This window comes from Elephantulus edwardii, unplaced genomic scaffold, assembly GCF_000299155.1.
Source record: "Elephantulus edwardii isolate Elephantulus edwardi_28Jun2011 unplaced genomic scaffold, EleEdw1.0 scaffold00254, whole genome shotgun sequence".
NCBI classification, from domain to species: domain Eukaryota; kingdom Metazoa; phylum Chordata; class Mammalia; order Macroscelidea; family Macroscelididae; genus Elephantulus; species Elephantulus edwardii.
In genome coordinates this window covers 3,772,183-3,794,226 of record NW_006400004.1, presented here as the reverse complement: position 1 = coordinate 3,794,226, position 22,044 = coordinate 3,772,183, and the positions used below count along the sequence as shown (strand labels likewise).

Here is a 22,044-nt window from a genome sequence, read left to right as displayed (position 1 = left end):
GCTTGCATGTGAAATCAATGACACTGTTCTGTAGTTTCCACACTCAGTTTCTCTTTGAAATCTTCTGTTTTACTTCAAGATTTCTTTCTTTTGTTTTGGGTTCTCAACACCCTAATGCAATTTTCAGTCTCTTTTGACATCCATTTTGGTTTCTTCTCTCTCTTCTGTCTTTGTAATGACAACCTGCTCTCTTCAATGATGAGAGGTCCTCCCACAGTAGCTCTGATTTTCAAACACTAGTGTTCAATGCCTCAAAATCTGGTTTTGAGATGATTCTTTAAATCAGCTGATTAAAATGAAGGTTGTATTTTGGTTCTTGTAGATAAATTTAAATTTTCTTCTGCAATGAAGACAATGGCAAAAATAAGGCCCTAGGAATCAATAAAATACCAACTGCCATGTTTCAACTAACAAGATACAGCCCTGATGTGATCACCAGCCTATGCCAGGAAATTTGGAGGATAGCTGCTTGGCTAATTAACTGCAAGAGTTCCATATTTGTTCCCATCACAAGAAAGGTAACCCAAAAGAATGTAGAAATAACTGGACAATATCATTAACATTAAACAAGGAGGACATGAAGCATTTTCTGCTGAAGGTCAAGGACTGTACTCTCCAAATGAATTAAAGCTTAACATTAAAAAAAATAAAGATGCTCACCAATGGGCCAACTGGCACCATCACGACAGATGGAGAAGAAACTAAGACCTAACAATTCAGCTTGTGGGTTCCACAATCAACAGCCTGCAGTCAGGAAATCAAAAGATAAACTGCATTGGGCAAATCTGCTGTCAGGCACCTCTCTAAAGTGCTGAAGACCTATTATAGCAGTCTGGAGACTAAGATGTGCCTAATCCAGGCAATGATCTCTGCAATTACGAGTTACTCATCAGAGGGCTGGACAATGACTAAGCATGATAGAAGAACTGATGCCTGAGTTGTGGTGTTGGAGAAGAATACTGAACATAGCATGGATTGCCAAGAGAACAAACAGGTCTATTCTGCAAAGGATAAAATCAACTTGCTCCCTGAAGGCAAGGATTTTGAAGCTCTTACTCTCATACTTTAGGCATGGTGCCAGGAAGGACTAGTCCTTCGAGAAGGACAACATGCTTGAAAGGGTGGAGAAAGGACAACATGCTTGAAAAGGTAGAGAAACAGCACAGGAAAGGGAGATCTTGGATAAGATGAATTGACACAGTGACTGGAGTAATGGGGGTAGGTGTGTCAGAGACAGTAAAACTGGCTGAGCACAGGGCAGGGTTCAGGGCTGTTGTGAGTAGGGTCTTTTTGAGTTGCAGCGACTCAACAGCATGTTAACAATAGCCAAAACAACAATGATTAATATCATAGGCAAGCCAAATATTATCAAAGATCATCCAAAATAGCTAGAACAGTACACTAACAGGGAACTTCCAGATGTTCAAACAGGGTTTAGGAGAGGGTATGACAACAATGGTATCACTGCCAGCGTCAGATGGATCTTGGCTGAAAGCACAGAACATCAGAAAATGTATACTTGTGCATTACTAACTATGTAAAGGCATTTGACTGCGTGGATCATAATAATTTACGAGAGAAGAATGAGAATCCGAGACCACTTAATTGTGCTAATGCATTATCTATACCTAGATGAAGAATCTGGTGTCTGAGTATAACAAAGGAACATTCCCTGCTTTAAAATCAGGAAGAGTATATATACAGCAGGGATGTATCCTTTCTGCATACCTATTGAATTCATACACTGAGCAAATACTGTGAAACCTGACTCAGGAATGTGGGATGAGGACAGGGGGAAGACTCATCAATAACTTGTGTTATGAAGATAGTATAACTTTGTGGAAAGTGAGCAGAACTTGAAACACTCGCTGCATAAGATTAAAAACTACAGCTTTCAGTATGGATTACATCTCTCTACATCAAGAAAACAAATGTCTTCTCCATGGGACCAATTTCTAGTCATCAGTGCTTTCATCTTTTATGGATCAATAATCAACACTGTTCATGTTCGCAGTCAGGAAATAAGAGATATATTATATTGGGCAATATAATCCTACTGTCAGGGATCTCTGCAAAATACTTAAAAGCAATGATGTCAAAGATCAAAATGAGTCTACTTATTCAAGCCATAGTCTCCTCAATCACTTGCCATGTATCAGAGCTGTACAATGGATAAGAACAACAACAACTGATACCTTTGAATTGTGGTCTTGGAGACCAGTGCTGAACATCCAACAGACTGTCAAAACAACAAGTATGTCATGGATAAATGGAAGCCAAAGTGCTCCTATGAAGCAAGGACAATGAAACTCTGTCTCAAATAGTCTGTACATATTGCTAAGCAAAGCCTATTCCTTGGAAATGTCCATCATGCTTGGATAGATGGAGAGCCAGTGAAGGAAAGAAGATCCTCAAAGAGATGACTGAAACAGGGACTTTTCAAAATGATCTCCAGTGAGTCAAAGATGATGAGGATGGCACAGGATAGGGCAGGGTTCAACTCCTTTGCAGGATCACTACGAATTGTACTCAACTTGAAGGCACTTAGTAATAATAGCAACAATCAAATCCTGATTGTATACTGTCTTTCACCTTACCCAACCTAATAAATGTTGTTTCCTCAAACGTAAAGTCATAAAACAGATAATTCAAAGGAATATACTGATTCTTTAGAATCTGCATTTTACATATAAACAGAATAAAACTCAAGTCAGATTCTCCTCTGAAATACTTGTTCAAAACCTTCCAAATGACATTCAATTTCATTAAGAGTGACAGCTAAATGCTGAGCAAATTATTCGAGAAGCTGGACTTTATGAGGAAGAATGTGGCATCAAGATTGCAAGATGACTCATCAACAACTCATCAACAACTTTCTTTATGCCAATGACACAACCTTGCTTGTGAAAGTGAGGAGGACTAGAAATGTATGCTGTAAACTAAATCCTGTAGCCTTCAAAATGAACTGCATTTTAACATCAAGAAAGGAAAATTCTCACCATTGGAGAGGCAATATCTTATCATAAAGGATGGAGAAAATATTTAAACTTAAAAACTTCATTTTACCTGGATCAATACACTTGGTACCAGCCGTCAGGAGATCAGAAGGTATTTTGCACTGGGAAGTCTGTAGTGAGGGACCTCTCCAAATTATTGAGGACAATGATATTAGTTTGAGGTTTAAAGTGTGCCCGATTCAGACTGTGGTCTTTTCAATCATTTGCTATGCTGCTGAGAGGTGGACAATGAATAAATATGACAAAAGAAGAATTGATGCTGTTGAACTATGCTGGTGGAGAAAAATACTGAATAACTCCAAATACTGAATAACTGCCAAAAGAATAAACAGATGTCTTAGAGAAGTGCAGCCAGTGTGCTCTTTGAAGACAAAGATGATCAAGCTTTATCTCATGGACTTTGCACATGCTACTAGGAGAGCTTGTTTCTTGGAAAGGGACATCATGCTTGGAAAGGTGGTAAGAGGGCAAAGGAGGGGAAAACCCCCTCCCAGGTGGACTGATACAGTGATTGCAGCAATGGGCTCAATTGTGTCAGAGACTGAAAGGATAGGACAGGACAGATCTATCGTTTACAGAGCCACTATGAGTTGTACCTCAGCTCGATGACATTTCACTAAGTGTGAAAGCTGAGGTTTCTCTCACAATAGCTAATACGCCCTATATTTATTTCTGTTGTTTCAGCGATAGTAAATCACAGGAGAAGAAAGATTGTTACTGTTATCTGATGGGGCTGTTGGTGGATTCGAACTACACAAATCTTTGTGTTGGCAGCATAATTTCTTGTCACTAAGCCCTTAGAGCTCCCCATATGGGTGCCTACATTTGGTACTTCAAAATCCCTAGACCTCTGTCCTCTTCCTACAGTGTTCCATCTTGTTCATTCTTAGGTACTAGAGCCTCTAGTTCCTTATACATGCTATAAACACTTGGAATTTACAGCCTTGGCATTGGCTGTTTCTGCTTCCTGGCTGTATAGTAATCAGTAACTTTATAAAAAATAAATACACTTTGCCCTTGGTTCCTGAGAAATAATCAATAAAATTACCTGAGGAACTTTCTGAGGAAGTATCTTTTATAATCTAAAAATTTCAGACTGTATCTGAGAATTTATTCTAGGGAATGGTGGCTCAGTAGACTACCTGTTAACAACATCAACTAACTTCAGATGACATGATTTAACCTATCATGAACAGAAAAGAGGACATCGTCTTTAGGATATGGACGCTTCTTTGAAATGTAGATACTCTCTCAGACCTCATGCATGAATTTCTTTCTTTTGGTGATCTTGATTCACAATTATTTGCTATTGGAAATATAGCCATAGCCCCAAATTCTATGAGTCCATTTAAATGAATTACCGTTATATAAAGGGAAAAATGGGAACCAGCAGGTAACAGTGATGCCTCTCTCAGCTTGCGACTGAAATCTTGAAGCAGTAGGGAAATGTGTAATTTGTGCTCTGTGAGTCAGAAAAAAGTTATTGTGCACTCTCAAAGTTTGCAGCTGGCACGTACCTGGTGGCAGCCTGAAGCTCACTGCACTGTTAACCCAGCACCTCCAAAGGAAAATCATGAGCAGTTTACTTCCACTGAGATTTACAACCTTGTAAATGGTTGCCATGAGAATCCGGATCAACTCAATGGCAGTGAAATTTTTGTTCTTATTATGTACTTCCACCAATCCTGACGCCACACTTCTCCTCAAAGAGCCCAGCCTCTCGGATAATCTACTCTGCATACAGATTGAAAAGGTATGGAGATAGGACACATAACTGGCATACACCCTTCCCAATTTTGAACCATGCAGTGCTACCCTGCTCTGTTCTGACCACTACCTCTTGGTCCAAGTATAGGTTTCACATTAGCACGATTAAATGTTCTGGGATTCCCATTCTTCTCACAGTCAGCCACAGTTTGTTATGATCCACACAGTCAAATGCCTTTGCATAATCAATGAAACACAGATAGAAATTCTTCTGGTATTCCCTGCTTTCAGCTAAGATCCATCTAACATCAGCTACAATATCCCTAGTACCACGACCCCTTCTAAATCCAACCTGGACTTCTGGCAGTTCTCTGCTGATATGCTGTTCCAGTCGTTTTTGGATAATCTTCAGTAGAATCTTGCTGGATAATCTTCAGTGCATGGTTCAAAATCAGGAAACGAGTACATCAGGGATGCATCCTGTCCCCCATACCTTTTCAATATGTATGCAGAACAGATCATTTGGGAAGCAGGGCTTTATGAGAAGGAGTGTGGCATCAAGATTGGAGGAAGACTCACTAAAAGCAACAAATGCTAGCGAGGCTGTGGACAAACTGGAACCCTCATTCATAGTTGGTGGGAGTGTAAAATGGTACAACCACTGCAGAAGGCGGTATGGTGCTTTCTCAAAGAGTTGCAAATGGAGATACCATTTGACCCAGCAATTCTACTACTGGGAATATACGCTAAAGAGACCGTAAACGACATCCAAACAGATATATGCACACCCGTGTTTATCATAGCTTTGTTCACAATAGCGAGGAGCTGGAAACAACCCAGGTGCCCATCAACAAACGAATGAATAGAGAAGCTGTGGTATATTCACACTATGGAATACTACGCTGCATTGAGAAACAAGGAACTCATGCAATATTATTCTGCTGAGTGAAATATCTCAGTCACAAAAGGACAAATATTGCATGGTGCCAGTGTTGTAGAATGGGACTGACATCAGGGCTGGGGTAAGACTTAGAAAAACCTGAAACTTTTTAGTGCCAGCCAATTCTTTTAGGACTAGTGACTGTATTCCTTCCATCCTCTATGAACAATGGATCTGACCCTTGTTCTCTCTTGTACTATCCTCACCTGATACAGTTGAGCCTACTGTTAAAGTCACTGTGTCAATCTATCTCATTAAGGGTCTTCCTCTCCTTCACTGACAATCTTTCCAAGCAACTTCAATCTTCTCTCCATTTATCATGTTTTCTATCACCCAGTGGTGAGGATTTTTGTCTTCTTGATGTTAAGTTGTACTGCATATTAAGGCTGTATGTAGTTTTTTGATTTTCTGCAGCAAATATTTCAAGTGCTATTCCCTTTGGGCAAGCAAGGTGATATCTACTTAATTCACTAGTCAAAATAAACTTAACTGTGAAAATAGGATGACTTTTTAAATCAGTCTTAAGATCATACTAAATTTCTAAATTTAGCAGAATTGATATGACAGTTACTGCTAGAAAACCGCATTATTAGAACAAAGTTGGGCTGACTTTGGAATTGAGGGATATGGAATAGAACTGCTCAGCTGGTGCCACTGTAATAACCTATTCAGAAACATTTATAATGCTTTTCTCTGAACATTATAAAAAAGTACTTCATACTTATTCATTGAAATTCAAGTCTTTGAGCATTTAAAATTATGCTCATAAAATTTTCTTTCTTTTTTGAAAGAAGAAAGACAAATTCAATATAAAAACTTTTAAGTGCCTTAGCTTCACCTCTGACAAAGGAAAATTCTTAATATTCTGGAACATATCTTAGAAATTTTTCTGATGTATAGTACACTAAACCACAAAGAGAAGACTAATATTGCAGATGGGCAATGTTCATGTGCTTTTAGTTTTCCATTTTAATTGTAATCCAGGCTCTGAAAAACCCTACTTGGCACAGATGAGACTCAAAAAAGTATTTATTAAATGATCATGTTAATTTCTAATGTTCTCCAACTTTTTATCTTTAATATTGCACTGTAAATTTTTCAAGTAAGTACTGATGGATACATGATGGTTTTAATTAACATTACATCATAAATGACAGAAAATGCAGCTGTTACCAATTTCTCATCATTACAAACAGGGCAATGAAAATGTATGAAGATATTTTATATTTATGTGTAACAGTATTTTATTAAAAAGTTAATTTTTTTTAAAAAATTACTTTCAACCTTACTGCTTATTCTCTACCATGCTTTAAGCATGAGACAACACTGTTCTCTTGGTGTCTGTGTGTGTTGTGTAGCTATGCATGCACATAACAAGTACCAAGCTAAAAATTATAATACAAAATATTATATTCTGCTATACTTAGATATAAGATACACAATCTTTAAACAAAAAGGGTAAGTACTTTCACATTCACTGAAAATACTTATTTACTCCCACTATTACCATCATGGCAAATGAGTCAATTCTGTCCCAATAGGACAGAATAAAGTTTCTGAGCAAACTGACAAATCATTATCTCTTGAAATGGTCAGGGGGTTCAACAGTCAAGTGCTTAAGCACTCTACAAACAGCAACTTTTCTTCACGGATAAAAACAAATTTTTTATACATTACATTCTTGCTTTTTCTTTCTTGTTAAAACAATAAACCTTTGTAACAGGCACAAAAAAATAGAAAAAAGACATCTTACCATTTTTGCTGACATCCAGTTCCCTGAGATTAATGAGATTTGCAATGGATGCTGGTAATGTTGTTAAATCATTATCTGGCAAACTCAGTTTTTGTAGAGACTGACAGTTAAAAAGTTGCTATTGAAAAAAGAAGGAAAGCATTTTGGTTATCTATTTCATTTCCTTGATTATTTCACCTACTGACTTTTACGCAAACAGATAAGTCTTACCATCAAATGAGTCTTATTCACACAAAGACATACTCATTCTAAAAATACCAGAATGGGCAGGAAAGTTCTCTTATTTCTCTCTATAAGAAATTGTTGTTGTAAAAGAATTATGACCATGAATATAATGCAACACTCAACGGTTTACACATTCTCATACTTCTGTTAGGAGCAAAGTGCATTTAGTAAGAATAAAACATGTTACTTTATTCTCTGTTACGCTGTAAAAGTAAATACATAAGTGACCATTTTTTAATGTAAGTTATCTTTTAATCAGGTAAACTGTGGAATGAATATTGCATGGGAATATTGATATAAAAAGATTGTTTGTTTATGTACCCTCAAATTGGAACCGATCTATGGGTGACATGTCAACAGGTTTTCAGAAGCAACAAGTCACATGGAAGGCAAATGCCCATCTTTTTCCCATGGAGCAAGCTGATGAAATAAAATCAAACCAAACACCACTAGGTTGGCAGTGAAAGTCTAATCTACCTCTGTGTTCCATGTTTTTATTTGCTAAATCTAGCAATCCAAATTATAGGGGTGCGTGTTTTTCAAATGTGGAACATGTGTACTTCACATATAGACTATTTTTCCCCAACAACTAATGTACATACAGAAAATTTATAGTTAAAAATACAGCCTGCAAAAAAGGAAGCAATGGACTCACATATCTGTTAAAGATAGCTCATCTTAAATTTACAATAAAAAGAATTTTTAAGATATCTTTTCAAAGAACTCCTCTTAAAATTAGGGAGTTCTGGTGCTAACTAACCAAAAGGCTGAAACCTCTCTTGTGGCTGAAATCCAGCAGATGAAAAATAAGCTATCTCCTCATATGTGATTTACAGACAGCCTCCAAAAACCACTGGAAGGGAGACTATGAATCAGTTCTGACTCGATGTCAACAAGTCATTGATTCCTTACAATCACAGGACCAAAAAGTATGTGAGACAGAGTTTCATCATCCATCCCTAGGGAGAACTGGGGCTATACCTTCTCCAAGGGTTTTTTGGCAGTCCATGGGACATTCAGCACTCTTCTCCAACACCCTAATTCAAAGATACTAATTTTCTTCTGCCATTCTTATTTCACGTCCAACTTGCTGATACATAGGAAGCATTTGAAAAGATCACACTTAGGTCGGGCACAGCTTAACACTCAAATTAATATTGCTGTTCCTCAGTACCTTGGAGAGGTCCCTAACCCCACAAGTTATCAACACTACACATTTTTTTTTAATTTCTTGACTGCTGCTAACTGTATTTATTGGGAGTCTTAGCAGCTAGGCAAGGTTATTCCTTGAAAAGGGACACGTTTGGAAAGATAGAATGTAAGATTAGGAGAGGAAGAGCCTCAATGACATGGACTGACATCATTTCAGCAATGGGCTCTAGTGTCTCAGAGGTGATGAGGATGGCATAGAATAGGGCAAGTTTCAGGTTGGCTGGCTGTTCATGGGGTCACTGTAAGTTGTACTCAACTCGACAGCTCATAATAATAACAGCAGCAAAACAAAATCATTAACTATTCTGTCTCTCCATCTATCATGATTCTGTCTATTGGCCCAGTGATTTTTTTGTGTGTGTTCTAGATGTTCAGATATAATTCATATTGAAGGCTACAGTCTTTGACCTTCTGCAATAAATGAGGTCCTACTCACTTTTGGCAAGCAAAGTTGTGTCATCTACATAACCCTCTGATTCTGATGCCACATTCTTTCTCACAGAGTCTAGATTCTAGTATGATTTTCATTAAGTATGGAGAGAGAATACAGCCCTGACATACATCCTTCTTGATTTTGAAATCATGCAGTATCTTGGTCTAGATATAGGTTTTGCATGAGCACAAACAAGTAAGTATTCTGGGATTCTCATTCTTTTCAATACTATCTAAAACCTGTTAGGAGCCAGATAATCAATTGCCTTAAATGTAATAAAGCACAAATATATATACTTATGGTATTCCCCACTTTCAGCCAAGACTCATCTGACATCAGCAATGACATAATGCTGCTGCTACTATCTCTTCTAAATCCAGCATGAATATCTGGCAGTTCTCTGTTGATGTATTGATCCAATATTCCTGGATGATCTTCAACAAGATTTGCTTCAGTGTGATACTAGTGATACTTGTGCGATAATCTCCACATTTAGTTAGATCACATTTTTTTAGAATGGTGACAAATATGGACCTTTTCCAGCCAGTTGCCCATGTACTATTCAAAATTGATGTGGTATTATTCCTCTTTGTCATTCCTGGCATATAAGATCATATGACTGACTGATTTAAGATAGCCAACACTAGTCCATTTCAAATCATTAATGTCTAGGATACTAATCTTTAGGTGTTCCATTTCAGTTTTGAAAATTTCCACTTTTCCTATATTGGAAACTTGGTACATTGCTTACTCTAATAATGAAAAGATATATGCAGTTGTTTATTCTCATTTTCAGTTACACAACATCAGCAAATCAAAGTCATTCACTGGATAAAGGCATATTAAGGCAGACTCTAAGGGAGGCAGCTCTAAATTGAGGGAATGCAGAAGTGGGATGGAGTGTGTCAAAGATTGTGAAACTATTGTACACAGGGTCGCTATGAGTCATACTCAACTTGATGGCACCTAACTACAACAGTGACTATAATAGAGACCTCTGGTGGCTTAGTGGTAAAGAATTGTGCTACCGATATAAAGGCATATTTCTCCATGGAAGAAAGATGAGCAATCTCCTCCTGAGCCATTTACTGCCTCTAAAAACTTGCTACAGGGTCAACTATGAGTCAGTTTTGACTTGATGGTACAGAGAAAGTGACTATAATACAGTGGGAGTAAAATATAAAATTTCACATAATCTGCACACATATTTACATAATAAATTAGAAGAAATAAAACAAAAAAAAAACGTTAAATCTACTGAAGTTTGAATTATGGAGATGAGGTAAATTTAAACAAACAGAAAGTAAACACACCACAAATAGATAACAAAACTAAGAATATTTTTATTCTAAAATGACATACAAGTAACTATAGTTAATTCCTGGCAGTGTTAACGTACCTTTGGAAGCTCTTCGATCTGATTAGCATCTAAATAGAGCTCCTCCAAGGTTTTTTCATAAGTAAAAATTTCTTTGGGAACCTGTTCCAAACTGCAATGAGAATAATCCAGAGTAGTTACTGTTTCCTCTTCCCCTCGTAGACAACGACATGGTACCAGCCGCACAAACAAACTTCGTTTTGTAGTCATTTTTAGACACTGTAATAGTAAGATAAAAATAAATGTAATTAAAGCATACACATTCATATACCACAGCTAAGCACATACAATGAAATATATTTAACAGTGGTTTAATACCCAGATTTATGTCTACTTTTTTTTTTTGTCTACTGGTTTTCTAATTAAATATCACCATAGAAATACTTTACAAAATACTATATGAATTAGCTATATGTTTCTAAAGAAAACAGTGCTTTGAATCTGTTTATTAGCTCCGGAGAGGAAAAGTTTTCGTGCAAAAAGATTTTTCTTCAATTTTTGTTGAAAAGAATTCTATTTCTAAACTTTCTCATGTACTGTTTTTGTTATGAACTGGTCTTCCTTACCAGCTATTTTGGCATGGACTGTCAAAAGAAAAAATAAATATGCCTTGGAGAAAGCGTAAATACAATGTTTCTTGAAGGAAAGAATGGCAAAGCTTTGCCTCACATAGTGTGAGGAAAGGCTATTTGCTGGAGATGGAAATGATGCTTGGGAGGGTAGAAGGTCAGTGAAAGAGATGAAGACCCTCAAAGTGATGGAATGATACAATCAATGGACAATGGCAATGGGCTCAAATGTGTTGAGGATGATAAGGATGCTGCAGGATAGAACAGTGCGCAGATCAGTTTTTCATATGATTGCTATGAGTTGTAGTCAACCACACTTAAAACCACAACTACCACAATTAATTACCCAACAGGCCTGGTGACTGAATGCATAATGTAACTCAACTACTAACCTAAAAGTCTAAATTCAAATAACAGTTGCTTTAAGAGAAAAAGATGCACAATCTTGATGGAAGAACCCTATGAAGTGGAATCTATTTCACACAAGTAGATTAATCAGTGATGAGACATCAATTATCCTTTAAGTATTATAAGACTCTTCCAAATAAAAAGGATTATCTATGCTCAGGTCTATTTTGTTTAATTTAAATATTGGCCTTACCTTTGTTTTTCAAAAGGTTCACAATAGATCTCAGATTTTTTTTTACTCTTTTTTAAAAAAAATATATACTGGTTTACTTAAAAAGTTCATATACGTTGTTTTTCACACCTGATAATTTCCCTTTCCTTTACCCACCACTCCTTCTACACATCAACTGTGCTACCCTATGTCAAAGGCCCCCCCCTTTGATCCTAATACTCATTCTACAATAATGATCTTATATAGCTTTATGAGACTGAGTTAGTTCACTCAACATAATGTTCTCCAGTCACACCGCCCCCCCCCCATGTTAGTTAGTAATTCACAACATCACTCCTCCTGCAGGCTGCATAGTATTTCATCGTGTGAATTTCCCATTATTTCTCAATCCATTCCATCGTGGTTGGGTATCTGGGCTGTTATCAAGTTCTTATTATGATGAATAATGCTACTATAAACATTAGTGTGCAAGTCTCCATTTGTGCCTCAGGTCTCATTTTCTCAAGGTATAATCCAAACAGTGAAATAGTTGGGTCATATGTATTACTTGCTGCCCTGTTAAACTCTACCACTGCTACAGAAGTAAGACTGTAGTATTGATTTGCATCTCTCTTATTGCCAGTGATTTTGAGCATTTATTCATCTGTTTACTAGTCACCCGAATGCCCTGCTCTGTGAAAAGTCTCTCCATGTCTATTATAGCCCACTCTGTAATTGGATTATCAGTCTTTTTCTAACTGGAGGCCCAACAGGATTCTGTACACTTTCATATGAGAACCCTGACTGATATGGCATTGCCAAATGTTTGTTCCCAGTCAGTAGATTTTCATTTGACTCTGTTGGAAAAAGATTTTGATGAATACAGAGATTTAATCTTTAGAAGGTCCCATTCAACAATTTTATCCTCTCCAGTTTACGCATTTCTGGCTATGTTTGGTAGTCTCTTTATACTGTAGACTGGGCTTTCTAAGTTTGATTCCAATTTGTCTCTTTTGATCTTTATGGTTTGGGGCTTTATTCCCAGGTCTCTCATCCACTTTGAGTTGCTTTTTGTGTACTGTGTGAGATGTGGATCCTGTTTCAGCTTTCTGCAGTTAACAGTTCAGTTTTGCCAGCACCATTTGTTGAAGGGGTTGTCCTTTCCCTGTTTCATAGGTTAGATTTCCTTGTCAAATTTCAGTTGACCATAGAAGATGGGTCCATTTCTGGGTTTTCAGTTCTGTTCCATTGGTTTATGTGCCTGTCATTTTAAAAGTATCACGATGTTTTGGTTACTACTGCTATATAGTAGGGTTTTTTTTAACTGAAATTTTAATGAAAGTTTATAGAGACTTTGGATTTCCAACCATATATTCCTTTCAAACAGTTCTTTCCCTCATCTGTTTCAATGCAGTATACATTATTTACCCTCTCTTTTCTTAGTTTCCTCCCAACCCCGATGTCAGTCCTGCTCTACTACAGTGGCATTATAGTATTTGTCATTGAGGTATTTCAGTATTTCAGGTTTTGAGGTCAGGAAGTGCTGTGCCTCCCACTTCATTTATGTTTTTCAGAAATGCTTTACTTATCTGGGGTGTTTCATCTCCAAATAAACTTGATAATTTCCCTTTCAATCTCCTTGAAAAATTAATTGGATATCTGTATTGGGATTGTGTTGAACGTGTGAACTGCTTTTGGTAGGATTGTCATTTTCACAATACTGAGTCTTCCCACCCATTTACCAGGAACATTTTTCTACAGTTTTCCTTGTACAAGTCTTTTGTACTCTAGTTAGGTTCCTTCCCAAGTATGTCAATTTGTGGCTGGCTATTGTTAATCGAATTCCTTTCTTGGTTCTTCCTATTAACCAGGAACATTTTTCTATAGTTTTCTTTGTACAAGTCTTTTGTGCTCTAGTTAGTTTCACTCCAAAAGATCTTGATTTGTGGTTGGCTATTGTAAATGGTATTCCTTTCTTGGCTTCCTTCTCTTAGTTTTTGTTATTGTAGAGGAATCCTATTAATTTCTGGATATTGATCTTATATCCTGTAACTCTACTAAATTGGTCTACTAGCTCTAACAGTATCAAGGAATAGTGTCCATTTCTTGTAAGTTTTCAAATTTATCAGAGAATTGCTTTTAATAATATTCCAGTATTATAGTTTCCTCTGGTTCTGTTGTGGTGTCACCTCTCTCATTCCTTAAGTTAATTTATGTCTTCTTCATTTCTTATTTTGTTAAGTATGGCAACAGTTTGTCATTTTATTGACTCTTTAAAAACAAAACAAACAAACAAAAAACCCAAATAGCTCCTGGTCTTATTGATGGTGTCAATTGTTTTTCTAGCTCATTAATTTCAGCCCTTGTTCTTAGAATTTCCATTCTTCCAGAGACTGCCGGGATAGACTATTGGGGTGTTGTTTTGCTTTTTTTTTCTATTTGATGAAAGTACTGAGTTAGAGCATTAATTTTGCTTCTTCTTCCTTTTTTATCTTTTTGGCTACTGCTATGAACTGCCCCAAGAACTGACTGAACTGCAACCTAGAGGTTTTGGTATGTTGTATTTTCATTATCATTTGTTTTGAGGAACTTTTTTAATTAACCCAATAAACCATTATTAACCATTATTTCTTCTATAGCCCAATCATGTTCTAGCAGGGTGTTATTTAGCTTCCACATTCGTGGCTTTATAAGTTTTAACCTATTATGGCTAGTTTCTGGTTTTATGACATTGTGATCTGAGAAGATATTTTGTATTATTTTGGCTTTTTGTTGTTGTTTTTAAGTGCCATCGAGTCACAGACAACTCACAGAGACCCTATGAATGAAAGACTTGAACACTTGTATAACTTTCATCGTTTCTCCACCACAGATAAACATTATCACATTTGACACATCAGTGTCACAGTGTTTAGCATCACAACAACCACAAGTTACCTCTGTACAGCAAATGGACAGACCAGTGCTATACCACTTAGCAGAATATTTGACCAAAACCAATTAAAACCAGGCCTGAGGGCTACAGATTAAAATCACCCACCTTTGGCTTGGTAGCAACACTTTCTATCCACTAAGCCAACAAAGCTCTATGTTGTTGCTGTTATTACTGTTAAGTGCCGTCAAGTCATAGACGACTCATATCAACCCTATGAAGGAAAGACCTGAACACTTGTGTAACTTACATAGTTTTTCCACGTTCATAAAGTTTCCAGAGGCAAGCCATTTTGGAAGTGGATGCCACTCCTGCTTCCAATCTTGTTTTAACTGGGAAGCTCCACCAAACACTGTCCACCATGGGTAACCATTATTGTATCTGACACATCAGTGTCACAGTGTTTAGCATCACAGCAACCACATGTTTTTTTAATTTGTTGAGATTTGCTCTGTGCCTTAATATGTGATCAATTCTGCAGAATGTACCACATGCACATGAGAAGAAAGTGAATTGAATTTCAGTTTGGTGAGGTGCTCAGAATACATCCACAAGTTGACTGTGTGTAGCTTAGGTCTTCTGCATCTCTGTAAAGTTTTGAGTTGACTTATTCTTTGGTGAGAGTTGTGTGTTAAAAGTCTCCTATCACTACTGTGGTGCTGTTTATTTCTTTCTTCAATTCTGGGAATAACTGTTTTATGTATTTAGCAGGTCTATCATTTGATGCATAGATGTTGACCAATGTTCTATTTTCTTGATCTACTGTGACTTTAATCATTATCTAGTACCTTTACTTATCTTTTACAGTGATTTTCATTGTTAAGTCTATTTTATCAGAGATTAGTTTTGCCACTCTTGCTTTTCTGGGGATGCCATTTGCTTAGTATTCCCTCCCCCCCAGCCTTAGATTTTAAGTCCTTCATTTTTTAGATATGTCTCTTGTTGACAATATACTGATGGACTTTTTTTTTAATCCATTCTGCTACTCTTTTTCTCTTGATTGGTATATTTAGTTTGTTCACATTAAGTGTGACTATTAACAGGACAGATTTTCACGCTGCTAAAATATATATGGCTTTATTCATTTTAATTTGTGCCCAGTGGCTCTAAGGATGAGTGATTTTTAAAAGACTGTATTCATTCTAAATGTAGAATACATGTAGGAGGGAGTTTGGTTGGTCTCTGAAAACTCTTGAAAGGTCAGCTATGAGTTAGTTTCAACTTGATGGTACATAACTACAACATATAGAGAGAGCACTTAAAATTTAAGACAGTCTGTTGTTGTTGTTGTTATACCACCTGTGATTCATAGTGAGCCTATGTACAATAGCTCTGAAACCTGCCCTATCCGGAGCCAGTCTCACTGATTCCAACACACCTATCCCCGTTGTCTCAGTTACTGTATGAATCCATTTCAAATGGGGTTTAGAAGGCAAATTACTAATGAAGGTAGTACAGCTTCCAAGATTTTAAAGTAGTGCTATTAGTAAAAAAAGATCTTACTGCAGATAGAAAGAGGAACATGAGGAATTTCTCAAAATGGAAAATGAATTAGAAAATGGAAATCAGATGTTTTAGTTCTTAGGAAGGTATATAAAGTCTACCTCTCAAAAGGAAACAAACTGAAAATAAGTTGTATAAAGACCATTCAGGCCTCAAATTGAAGAAGAGTTGACTAAAATTATCAAAAAGGTAAGAAAAGCTAGCCAATCAATTCTGACTCAACCTGGTGTTATGCATCACTGAGTCAATTAAAAAGCTCTGAACTTTGTCCTGGGCCATCCTCACAAGCTCAAGCCTACTGTTAATATCACTATGTCAATCTATCTTGTTGAAGGTATTGCTCTCTTTATCTGATCCTCAACATTCCCAACATGATGTTTTTGTCTTTTTCCAAGAACTGACTCCTCCTGACAATATGTCCAAAGTATCTTAGACCACGTATCACCACATCTGACTCTAAGAATCACTCACAGTGATCTTCTAAGACAGAGCAGAACTACCCTATAGGGTTTCCTGGGCTATGCACTTTACTGGAGCAAATTGTCAGGTCTTCCTTTTCTCTTACAAATGTGCTGCATCACCAACTGCTAAGGTAAGAAAGGAGAGGAGCTTTATTTCCTGAGGACAGAGGAATATACCATTATCGGTAGTGAATGACTAAAATCACCTAAAATAATTCTTAATTATACAGTAATACTAGGAAACAAAAACAAAAAGTCTTACCTAGTGTGAACAATAACTAATCAAGAATGGGACTGATAACTGCAAATTTCAGTCTTGTTATAAAAAGCCCTACTGTAAAAGATATAGCATCATAGATATAAGAATACCACAATCATAATGAAGGAAAAAAAGAGCCAACCAAGAAGGGAAAAAAGGCAAAAAACCAATCGCCCTCTCTCAAAAGGTGTTAGCGATACTTACCACAGGGCTGAATTTATCTTGCTGGTATTTCTTAGTTGAGCCAACATTCTATGGAAAAGAAAAGAAACACAAAAGAATAAAAAACAGATCTTGATGAATAAAAAATATTTCATTTTATTTGTAATCCACTCCAAAGGCAAAATAAAGATTTTTTTTAAAAGACAACAATGTGGACTGAAAATATTTATGACCAGTTAAATCAACATATTGCTTCTTTAAACACACACATAATAAATGAACGTCTTAACCAATTCTTCACATTGAGAATTCTCATCCATATTAAGAAACAAAGACCTTTCTTTCAAGCAGTTAAGTTCATTTATTGAACTCTGAGGTGGCAAATATTCTTCTATGCAAACAAAATCCTAATTTAAATTTAGCAGTTCCTGATGGTGGGTTATGAGGCAGAAACTTGCTTTCCAATTTGTAGATGATGGGGCATGGGGAGATTATCTACTCAGAAGTTTGTTCTGGGGATAAAATGGGGACATGTTCTCGGAAAATATTTGCTTTCCTAAATAGTTTGCCTGATCCTATGATTATTCTATTCTTCTAGCCTAATTCTGTATACAATCACGAACACTGCAAGAGTCATCCCGAGACCACAAAGCAGTAAGGAGGAAATCAAAGCCAATGAATCCTCATAGAGATGATTTAAAATATGTGGTAGGATGTGCACACTATATGCAAATATTAAACTCTAAAAATAAGAAAAATTTTCTTTTCCATTGTTCTCTTTCTATTCCTGACACAATAACAAGCAAGATACTGTAGAGATAATCTACTACTTTAAAAAAAAAAACACCCAATCTCTAGATCCAGAATACTAGAGAAAACTTTGCTGACAAACTCTTCTGATCTGTTTACAAGTTCTGATAAACTTAACTCTTGGTCTGGTCTAAATCAGAATTAAGAGAGAATGGGGAGAGGAAAGCAATAAGCAAGCATGCAGTGAACACCTTTAGAGTTCTGGCAGAATATAGGGCCTTTGAAAACATTCTGTATACAAGAGAACTGAAAAAGCACAATGCTTGTAAGCAACATATTACAATACTCTAATGTCCACTCTGGTTGAGTGAGAAGGTGTTGCACTCACAACCCAAAAGCACATGGTTCACATCCACCAGAAGAAGAACAGACAATCTCCTCGCATGCAATTAACTGCTGTGAAAACCTGCTGGAGGGTCATCTGTGCATTGGTTCCAACTCTAAGGGTAAATAACAACAACAAAGTCCAGTCTAGGGAACTCTGGTGGCCTAGGGGTAAGGCGTTTCCCTGCAAAGTCAAAGGCAAGTGGTTTGAATCCACCAGCTGCTCCTTGGGGAAAACATGGTCAATTTCCTGTCATATGATTTACAGCCTCTGAAAATCTGATGGACTGTCAAACTATCAGTAGGTTCCAACTGAATAGCACCTACCAGCAACAACAATGTCCAGTCTACAACAACAAAAACTGCAAGGCACACAGACACACACAAACTACCACACCAACCCTTGGAAATTATAGCCCATTCAAAATAAAGAAACACTGAAGACACTGGCAAGATGGCAGCATCATCTTACCCTCGCATATAAGTATCAAAAAAATAAACTAGAAATCAGTGCTCCCTTCTGTAAACTCTAAACAGGTAGATAAGAAACAACAATAAGCAGGGGTTGAATTAGGAAAGCGGGGTAGGGAAGGTAATATTTTAAACCAAAGGAAAATTTCATCTTCTACTGCCTTTCTCTGATTCCTTCCTAGTGTTATACATAGCTATATGGAACCAGTGTAACATACCTATGCAAGCCAATATATCTCTGTTCACTAAGAAAGTCGCCAACAGGTGGTTTCTAGTGAAGTAAGACATACTTTCTAAGACGACTGTCAAGGGTTTAAGTTCTGGCTACTCTGAGTGAAGCCTGAAAAACCTGGGACTTCAGTGGAGCCTGAATTGGTGCTCTAACAAAGCAAGAAAGGAACTGATTATCTTCAAGTCACTGAAGAATGACTCACTCCAATCTGAATCAAGATTTTTACAAGGAATAGTGAACAAAGTCTGAAGTCTGCCGCTACTTAAGACATTTTTGTTTGTTTTCGTTCACAAAAATTTGTGCTTGCATATGGATATGTGCATATGGACAGTTAAGAAAGTCAACACACTGTCATTCTGGGACACAAAGAAAGTAGAAATGATGACCAATTCAAAGGAGCAACATAAACATGTATCATGAACAAATTAAAAGAATGTAACACAATAGTAAACAAGTGCAAAGAACCAAAATATCACCAAGCCACTGAACAGCAAATGACCTTTAGAACAAAGTCAAGAGAGAGAGAAAGCTTTTCCCTAGAGCTGGTAACCTGAATTAGCACTTCTAGATTCCTAAACTATAAGAAAATAAATACATTTGTTTGTAAAAGCTTCCCATCAGTGGTGGTTCTGTTATAGCAGCACTAAGACACATGTTCATACAAAAGCATGTAACTTAAATGTTCATGGAAGCATTTATTCTTTATAGCCAAGGAGTAAGAACAACACAATCTTCAACTGAGTGGGTGAAAGTGTGGTATATAAATGCAAAGAAATATAATTCAGAGATACAAATCACCTATAAAGGGAAAACTACAAAAATGCAACTACAAGAAATCTACATAAATGAAAAAAATATAACATGCCTATACATTAACCTTATAAAAGACCTCTCTCTGCATTTCCCAAGCTTTCTGAAAAACTAAATTGTGTTGCAATATTGAAAGATGCTATGGGCAATATATTGAATGACCTAGAAAGCATTTAAAAAAAAAAAAAAAGATGTAGGGAATAGACAAAATCACTGTACCAGAAAGAACTGATTGATACTGAAAAAATTCAGGACGTACCATATGAGCAAAAAAGATAATGGTGATGAAGGAGAAAGTAGAAGCTGCACTGAAAGCACTAGCAAAAAATAAGGCCTCAGGAATCGATGGGATACCAATTTTAACATGTTTTAATTAACAGATGCAGCCTTGGATGTAATCACCAGTCTATGCCAGGAAATTTGGAGGACAACTGTCTTGTCAATGGACTGGAAGAGGTCTGTATTTGACCCCATTCCCAATGAAGGTGGTGCAAATGAAATGTGGAAACTACAGAACAGTATCTTTAATATTACATGGAAGCAGAATACTGCTGAAGATCATTCAAAAATGGCTAAAACAGTATACATCTATATCTATAATCTGTATCTATGGAACTGGTAGATGTTCAAGCAGGATTTACAAGAAAGATGTCATGCCACCAGGGATATCACTGCTGATGTCAGACGGATCTTGGCTGAAGGTAATGTATATCAGAAGAATGTCTTATTTGTGCTTTATTAACTATGCAAAGACATTTGACTGTATGGATCATAACACACTATGGCTGATACTGAGAAGAATGGGAATCCCAGAGCACTTAATTGTGCTCATGTAAAACCTCTACTTGGACCAGGAGGCTGTTGTGCAAACAAAGCAGGGAACCACTGTATGGTTTAAAACTGAGAAAGGAGTGTACTGGGTTGTATTTTCTCTCCATACCTATTCAATCCGTATGCTGAGCAAATTATCCAAGAATCTAGACTCTATGAAGAGGAGTATGGCATCAAGATTGGAGGAAGATTCATCAATAATCTGCATTATGCAGATGACACAACCTAGCTCGCTGAAAGTGAAGAGGACTTGAAGCACTTGTTGTAGAAGATCAAGGAATGCAGCCTTCAGTATGGATTGTGTCTCAATGCCAAGAAAACAAAGATTCTTACCAGTGGACCGATAAGCAGCATCATGAATGTCCATTGAAAGGAGATTGAAACTGTTAGTAGCCTCATTTGCTTGGAGTCACAATTAACAACCCTGGTACAAGCAGTCAGGAAATAAGGAGATGCATTGCAGTGGGACAATACGCAGTTAGGGACCTCTCCAAATTACTGAGGAGTAATGATGTCAGTTTGAGGAATAAAGTGCATCTGGTTCAGGTCAGGGTCTTTCCATTTACTAGCTATGCATCTATGAACTGAACAATGAATTAGAATGACAAAAAAGGAACTGATGCCACAAACAGCTATGTCTTCGAGAGGATGCAGCTGGAGTGCTCTTCAGAGACAAGAATGATGAGGCTTCGCCTCACAAACTTTGGGCATGTTCTTAGGAGCAGCTATTCCTTGGAGAACGACATGAGGCTGGGAAGGATGGAGGGATGACAAAGGAGAGGAAGACCCTTAACCAAGTAGACTGGCACAGTGACTGCTACAATGGGCTCTTGTGAATCAAGAAGTGTTGAGGATGGAGCAGAATAGAACAGGGTTCAGATCTTTTGTTCACAGGGTCAATATGAGTCGTACTCGACTCAACAGCACCTACCAACATACATGAAATGGCTTAACATTAAAAAAAATTTTTAATAAGGTTTAACATTGTGAAAATGGCAATACTACCAAAAGCAATCTACAGATATAATGCAGTCCCTATACAAATCATATGGATCATCATTTATCAAAGAAATGTAAAAACTTATCACTAACTATATAATTAAGGGAAAGAGACCTTGAAGAAAAAAAAATTAGGAAGTCTCACACTTCTGGACCTCAAAACAGCCACAGTCATGTCATACTGACTGATACAATGACAGGTATTCAATCAATGGAATAGAAGGAAATACATTACGTGGGACCTCTTTAACAAATAATGTTAGCAAAAATGAAATAGGACTTACACTTCACATCATATTAAAAAGTGAGCTCAAAGGAGAGCTCTGGTGGCCTAGTGGCAAGAAGCTGCACTGCAATCCCAAAGGCGCACAGTTCGAATCCACCAGATGCTCTGCTGTGGAAGGAGGGACAATCTCCTCCTGTACCAGTCAGATCCGATTTGATGGCACACACACAC

General features: G+C 37.0%; 1 protein-coding gene across 1 annotated transcript in view; it reads right to left on the bottom strand.

Annotated features, from left to right (window-relative positions):
- Positions 1-17,200, bottom strand: part of LOC102859928 (protein LAP2-like) — a 147,129-nt gene extending 129,929 nt beyond the window's left edge. Inside the window, exons 1-3 of the mRNA XM_006899383.1 lie at positions 17,153-17,200; positions 10,687-10,884; positions 7,418-7,535 (exon numbers count right to left, since the gene is read on the bottom strand). Coding sequence (XP_006899445.1) covers positions 7,418-7,535; positions 10,687-10,875 — 307 coding nt within the window. The 5' untranslated portion in view covers positions 10,876-10,884; positions 17,153-17,200. The remainder of the gene's footprint in view (positions 1-7,417; positions 7,536-10,686; positions 10,885-17,152) is intronic.
- Positions 17,201-22,044: the final 4,844 nt, after the last annotated feature.